The 7,391-nt window shown below is 37.1% G+C and overlaps 1 protein-coding gene across 1 annotated transcript; it reads right to left on the bottom strand.

Moving 5' to 3' along the window:
* Positions 1–226: 226 nt before the first annotated feature.
* On the bottom strand, positions 227–6,717 carry LOC105059795 (small ribosomal subunit protein eS12-like). Its single transcript, XM_019855647.1, has 5 exons — positions 6,675–6,717; positions 5,430–5,441; positions 1,712–1,962; positions 426–489; positions 227–288 (listed from the first exon to the last, which is right to left on the bottom strand). The coding sequence occupies exons 1-5, from the start codon at positions 6,715–6,717 to the stop codon at positions 227–229; spliced, it is 432 nt and encodes a 143-aa protein (XP_019711206.1).
* Between the last annotated feature and the right edge of the window lie 674 nt (positions 6,718–7,391).

The following is a 7,391-nucleotide window of genomic DNA, read 5'->3' as shown; positions in this document are numbered from 1 at the left end:
TTGATCTACTTCAGCATAATTCAAGAAGAAGAATGTGGAGAGACACTTCAAAATGCAGATATTGCAGGCAAAAATAAAACCCTACTATGAAAAACTGATAAAGGATCTCCAAATGGAAGTCTTCAAACTAACAGTCGCAAAATTCCACAAAGCCTCAATGGTGAAAGTTTTTAGCAAACTCTAATAAGCTATTGTAATAGACCAACCACCAACCAGTTCTAATAGTTCAGTGGGATTTCACATATTCCTGAACTATATGTAGGCCCTCTGATTCTTCACTATAATCTTACAAAATTAAACATTAATAGTTATTAATTTTATGCCCAATATTTTTAAAAAAAAAAAAAAAAAGAAAGAAGAAGAAGCCCACTAAATAAGAAGATTGCTAGAAGGATCTATAATTGATATAAGCCAACATCTCACCTTGACAATGACACATGAACAACCCACAACTTTTCTCTTCTTTCCCTCTGAGTCGATCATGCATAGCTGTAGATCCATGCACCAAGTGTAAAATAATGAATTAGGACTAGAAAAAAATAGGATGTGATTAATCACATGGCAACGTTTTTTACCAATGAATCTTTAATATCAGAATGAAAAGATTAAATACATTTTGCAGGCACATACTCACTATATCTATATTCAAAGAGAGAGCCTACGATGAATAAACTCATCTTTTGTAGCTGGACTTTTCTCTTTAGCTGGACTTTTCTTCTATTGGAAGGTCATATATTAGAGTCCCGATAAAAAAATAGAAAGGAGGAACAAGAAATTATCTACATATGTTGGCCGACAAATCTACCATTCTAGGAAGAGTGACATAAAGTAGCCATATGAAGGAATGTGAGAAAGAAAGACGACAGGTTGAGGGAAGTGGGGAAAGGTGAGAAGAAACACCAATTTTAGTTCTCCACTATCCTAAATGTCTTCTATTTTCTTTATATTTTTAATAAATTTCAATCTCTTTTTTTATCTTAAATTCTAGAACATACAGTAGTCCAAGAAAGCATGAACATTTGAGTGTTTGTTTTATAGATTTTCTTCCCTTAATTCTCATCTGGCCTTATTTCTTTAAAAGATCATGACCATCCATCTTGCTTTTTATGATATTTTCTTTATCTTGTCCAATCATTCATTCAATTATTGATTAAAGTGCATATTATACCCATTCCTTAAACTCAGCCATGTGCATTGCATGTGCCAAAATTCTAGTCAAGTAATGCCTGAACATGCAAGAAAAATAAAAGCTGGTCTTAGCATTTCCACAGGCTCTCCTCCAGGACCAAAACAGATATGTGCAGTACATACACCTGCTTCATGCCAAATGACCAACCAAATAATAAAAAGCTTTTACATACTTCAACTAATGGTTGCAGCTGATTCAAAAACCTCAAAAACATTAATAGAATGAAGATCCAGTGAGAAAATGAAAGCAGACTGTATCCTGGGATGGTAGTTTTAACTAGTACCTTGCAACACAAATTTGATCAAACAGCTGCAATGTAATGACATAATTGACATTGCCAGCCAAAAGTTAAAGAACATGAAAGCGAACTCTAGCCCGAGACGGTAGTTTCAAACTAGTGCCGTGAAACTCTCAAATTTGATCAAACAAGTAGGAAATATTGTTTTTCCATTTCAGAATAATCTGCTGCAAAGAGTGAAAGCCAAGAAAAAACATGGACTTTGTTAACAAGTAGTTACTTACCCCAGCCCAGTCGCCAAGAGTTTTTGCACTTGGTACTGTTACTAAATGCACATTGTGATTAGCACAAAGTGCTTTGACCAACTTGACATAGTCAGGCTGGTTGCAGTCCTCAGCCAGAATACAAAGTTGTGCAGCATGCTTTTCAATTGCCTTGGCAGCTTTATGGAGCCCACGAACAAGCCCATCATAGGCCAATGATTTCTTCATCACACGTTGAAGAGCTGTCATCAGGTCCATGGGCTCTCCAAGAGCTGGAGCAGCAGTTTCGACGGCAATACCATCTTCACTGCCATGACAGAGGATAACAACAGGTCAGATGGGTTCTAACTGTATAAAAAATTTGACAATGTACTTTCTTCATAATGTCAGCATGCATCTATAGATCATTATTTAAAATATCATGACAGATCTCATTCTAAGATGTTATGCAGAGAGAATTTTTAACATAGAGTAAGTTCATACAGTTTACATGCCATAAGTTGGATAATTATCATGTTGTTTATGAAATGGTTAACACTGGTGCAGATACATACAAAATAATGCAGTATGTTGGAAAGCGTAGTGACATAATTTGCTTTTAACTTATCTCATAGGTAATTATAAAATCTTTGAACTTATAAATGCAGTACCGGATAATAAACATCATTTACTAAAACATGCCTGAGACAGTCATGAATTGAAAGTAGATCTCAAGCAGGCCAAGTACATCTATATTAAGAGTGTCAGTATGTTAATTTTTCCATAATTATGGCTGCTAAAACACAAGTAGTGAGTAGTAAGCACCAGTTACTAGATACCACTACTAATAAAGCTATGATCATAAGAAATATATTTTATTTATTTTAAATAGTTAAAATACTAATTGCATATGCACCTACATGTACAGCCTACATAATGCATATGCACCATGCACTATTTGGTCTCTTGATTGCCTGCATAATGTACCCTCAATTTAAAATATTGATATATACGATCATTCCTGATCCAATCAATCATGTTGCCTATACGAAATATCCTTCATCAAAAAAATCATTTCAAAAAAACACTCATGCATTCTTTTGTAAAACCTTATCTAATACCAATTCATCTTTATTAGAGCAAAGATAGTGTCTTCTAAAGTGTCACTACTTCCATGCAATTACATTCGATAAAAAATTTAAATTAGTGGATTCATACATTTGTAAAGTCTCAAATAAAATTTTAAAACAGCATAACAAAGGATGTTTTATATTGACAAGATGTTTTTTAATACCAGGTCCAGATTGTTAAGTATTCAAATGTTTGAATAATTGACAACCACAATCAACTATTCAATAGATCATTCATGAAATAATAATGACAGTAATCCACAAAAAAAGGTGCAACCTCAAGTCTCCTAAGAAAACCTCAAATAGAAAACAAATGTAAACCGGCAAAACATATCAATTTAAGATGATTGCCATCCCTCATTTCATTTTGACAAGCAGGCTACAGTGAATCCTAGTTACCCCAATCCAGTCAATGAGCAACTAAATCATAACTACCAGTAAACCTATTTCTTAACAAATAAAATAAATTTCATATTTTTGTTTGTTAATTTGTGCATCCGTTACCAATAATTAATCCTAGTCAATAAGTGAAGTGTTCTCAGGACCTGCTCCACGACTTTTTCCCAAACCCATTTCTTTCTCTGATAAGTCCTATTACATAGTCAGGATTTCGAGTCATCATATCAGTGATCAAGCTAATAAACTTCAATGCGACATGAAGGCCGGACACACCATCTTAAATAGACAATAGAACTAATCATAATTAGTTAATTTGTAGATATAATGAGTCCACCTTCAACCAACTTCATCCAATAAATTCTCCAAAGTTGATTTTTCACATTCTAAGTGAAAATGCGACTCCTATACCAAATATGTGAGATCTAAATCATACAACAATGTCTACAATAAAAGCATAATCAGCTAATAACATAAACGCAGTGACCGAAACTTTCTCATCTCTAAATATAAAAAATAATTAAAAAAAAAACTTCTTCGATCAGAAGCAAAACACAATAGCCTAAAGATCGCTGATATGAAGAAATTAAACAACAAAAGAACATATTTTTTCCAGAAAAGAAAATGGACCAAAGGAAGAGCTCCAAATCTGACTTCCCTACGATCCAACCTGCATGGATCTCCATATGCAGCAGAACAAAAATGAACCATCACTCACCATTCACTGGGGTGAGAAAAAATTAAAAAAAAATAAAACAAACCATTAATATGAATGAGATAAGAGCCAATGCACGTCAAGTCTCCTTTGTTTGAAGCTCTCTCCACTCACTATTAAAAGTCTCCCTCTCCATAAAATTCTCTCTCTCTCTCTCTCTCTCTCTCCATAGAACCCTCAGCCCCTCTCTTCACAGAACCATCTCTCTCTATCTCCCTTGCTGGAACCCTCCTCCACCACCATCTCTCCCCTCGGATTTCTAACCCTCCGACGTTGGCCACAACCATCCAACCTATCTCCCAACTCTTGACCTCTCTCTTAATCTCTAACTCTCTCTATCATCGATATTGCGGCCAATCTTCTGTTGCATCCATTGTTAGAGAAAAACACCTGCAAAAGAACTCCACACTGATCGAAATTATGTTTGGTGGGGATCTTCCGATGCTTAAGTCAGTGGAGAGTGGTGAACAGCAGATAAAAATTTTTAGAGAGGTAGAGTCTTAGCTCAAAAATCTTTTCCCAAATGCTGTTCATTTATCTCTTTTTACATACGAGTTGTTGCGAACCGTTTATAACGGTTAGATACGTGGGTCACACTTATTTTGACGCTACGTGATCATGAGATGGATAGTTATATCCATCACTGATCATATTGTGGCCATTATATACTTTTTGTGCTGGCAGTTTTTGGTATACCGACTTTATATCGAGAGTTCAAATGTATCGACTGTATGTAGATAATTATAGAAGTTTGAATGATCATCGGTCGATAACTCTGATATGTCGATGGTTATTTATCGATATACCGATGGTCATCAGTTTGAAGTCAGTTAAGTCATCATAGTTAAAATATTTATCAGGGAGGTTGAGAATAACCGACTATTGGTCGGCCTATCGATTAATAGTCGGTAGTCTGTGCCATCAGATCGATTAAAAGTCAGATGATGTTGTAATTGAGGTAGAACTTATTCTGTGATATAGTTTTGATGGTTCATCATCCATAACCGATAGATATCTGATCGATCGACTATGAATCAGAGGAGTCAACTGAATTATCCCAACAGTTATCCTCCACTTTCAAGTCCAAGATAGCTTGACATGTGGATCAGCAGTGGTCTGACATATTAGATGAAGAAAGTTGTTATGTACTATCTCGAGCCCCAATTCGACTACAGATATTAATGATTTCTTCGAAAAATGAAGAGTCTCCAGTCATTTTATCATTTCGATAATCGTGAGATCATCATTGGGGTGTCTGTTCGAAAAGATGGTTTGACGTTTGGAGAATCTAATCGATTTGATTTTGACTAGTCAATTTCGACCACGTGCCCAGATATTATTGGCTCTGAGCCATTTATGTGGATAGAGATGAGGTGGCATGATCAGATGGTAGGTGTGTTGAACCGTCCGATCGATGGTCGGTTCAGATGTAGGCACATGTTGAAATCTAGAGCAGTCTTCATTTGAATAATTTCATCCTGACCATTGATGGGTTTTATATATATAATGTTGCTTTCACTTAGACTTTCTGCTGCACTCTGAGAATTCGAAGGTTCTTGTTGTAGGTGCTAAGATTTCTATCAAGTTTCGAGTCAAGAATCAGGGTTTTCAGATTTTTCTTTAGCCTTCAGGTTACATCTTTTCTTCCTTGCTCTTCCTTCTACATTTTGGATTTTCTACCATTTTCAATAGCTAGTAGCAGTAGGAAGGAGAAGGTTAGAATAGAGGATAGACTTTCAGGTGGAGCACCTACCCCTCAGCCTTCTCAGAGTCGACGATCGATTGGTTCGATTGGCGATTCTCTCCCAGGCCCGACGGTAGAGGTTTTCTCTCTGACCGAGCCCACCGTTGCTTGTCTCTGAAAGCATTACTGCATCCTGAAATAGTTTCAATTATTAGCACCTGGTCTGAACGATCGAATGATCTCCATTCCTCCAGATCATGTCACTTTTTATGTTGAGAAGCTTCAGGTTGGGCTTCGATTCTCGATTTCAAATTTCATTCAAAATATTTTTGATTTTTACCAACTCTATCTGGCCCAACTTGTGCTGAATTCCATTTGACTTCTTATCACTTTTGCTTTATTGTGTCGTATGATCCCGACTGAATCTAGACCTTCCCTTTTTCATGCTTTCTTTGTTCTTCATCCTCATCCGAAGGCTGAAGGTTGGTGGTTCTTCAGGTTGAGGAAGGGTCTGTCCTTCATTTTCGATCTTCCGTCTTTCATTCATGATTGGAAAATTTAATTTTTTTTTGTTTCCTCTTCTTCATCTTGAAATTTTCTTTTCATTTGGGAAAATCTGAGGACTAGCCCGAATGAAAATAGACAAATTGATGAGGTCGATCGGAAAGACTTCCTGTGACTGAAAGACATAGAAGTCCCTTCATAGCAGGAGCTATTGACAAAGCAGTCTCTCTACGACATCGGACTTAGTTCGGCACTCGTTGTAGGTATAATATAGTTGATTCTTCATTTTCATGTTTATTTTTTTATTTTTTATTTTTGAACTTTGTAGCTGAACCTTTTTGCTTTCTGATTGTAGTTGTGCGCCCGACAGTACGAATCTCAGCTACTGACGTTCGTCAACATATTGCTAAGAATAGAGCAGTGACCGACGTCGGTCCATCCCGAACGACAAAGAAGAGTCGGATCGGTTCGGAGTCGGTACTGGCAAGGGAGATTGACATTCTATCGGTGGTGGCTCCCGAGGCCGAGCCAGTCATTGCATTGTCGCTCCAATAGTGCTTCCTCCTGTCGATGTACCGTCGATTGGAGAACTAATAAGAGATGGTGATTTTGTAGCCATTATGTCGGCAGCGATCGAGACGACACCGATCTTAGTTTCGTCAATAGGGGGTCAGGCCTAGTCTGCAGTCACGATCGAACCAGAACCATCTGCTGCCATTCTGACCATTCCTCTGGTGCCTTTAATTGGGTGGATGCAATCTCAAGCATCGTCGAGTTCTGATTTCATGACGGCTTCGAGCGAATAATCGCTAATCAAAAGTGAGAAAAGGCACCGACCGTCTCTACGGATGATGGATCGTTAATAGGTCTCTCTATTCTTTTTGACATCCGAATTTATGTTAGTGAGTCAGTCTTGGTCAATCCAACGTTAGCTAAGTGGCTCATCGAGGCTGCTCTTCTTCTGACTGATAGGGAGAATAGGAAAGATCGAATCATATCTGAGATATTTTTTTCTTTTTATTTGACGATATTCGACGTACGTTGATGATACTTGTCTTTCCCTTTCTTTTTTTTTACTTGATTTGATTGTTTTCTTTCCTTTTCAGTTGGCACACAACATGTGAAAGCTCGGCCCACTAGCCCTGTTAAAAAAAAAAAAAAAGAAAAAACAGAGCAGGAAGACTCCCGATCAGAGTCTTCCTCTTCCCCGATCAAGAATCGGAGTCCTAGGGCTATTGAAAGATCCTAGGACGAGCTCTATAAGAACCCTTCTCCTCTCCTCTATTGGTAGAT

The sequence above is a fragment of the Elaeis guineensis genome, chromosome 10 (assembly GCF_000442705.2).
Source record: "Elaeis guineensis isolate ETL-2024a chromosome 10, EG11, whole genome shotgun sequence".
NCBI classification, from domain to species: Eukaryota; Viridiplantae; Streptophyta; class Magnoliopsida; order Arecales; family Arecaceae; genus Elaeis; species Elaeis guineensis.
Note: the sequence above shows the minus strand (reverse complement) of the source record. Positions and strands in the feature narration are given on the sequence as shown.

Excerpts from the sequence above, each read along its gene's own strand:
- LOC105059795 (XM_019855647.1), bottom strand. The coding sequence starts at position 6,717 with ATGGCTACAAAATCACCATCTCTTATTAGTTCTCCAATCGACG. Across the intron at positions 490-1,711 it reads CTCTTGGCGACTGGGCTGGG|CTATGCATGATCGACTCAGA; the intron begins GTAAGTAACTAC and ends ATGGATCTACAG. Across the intron at positions 289-425 it reads TTGTTCATGTGTCATTGTCA|AAGATTATAGTGAAGAATCA; the intron begins AGGTGAGATGTT and ends GTTTAATTTTGT.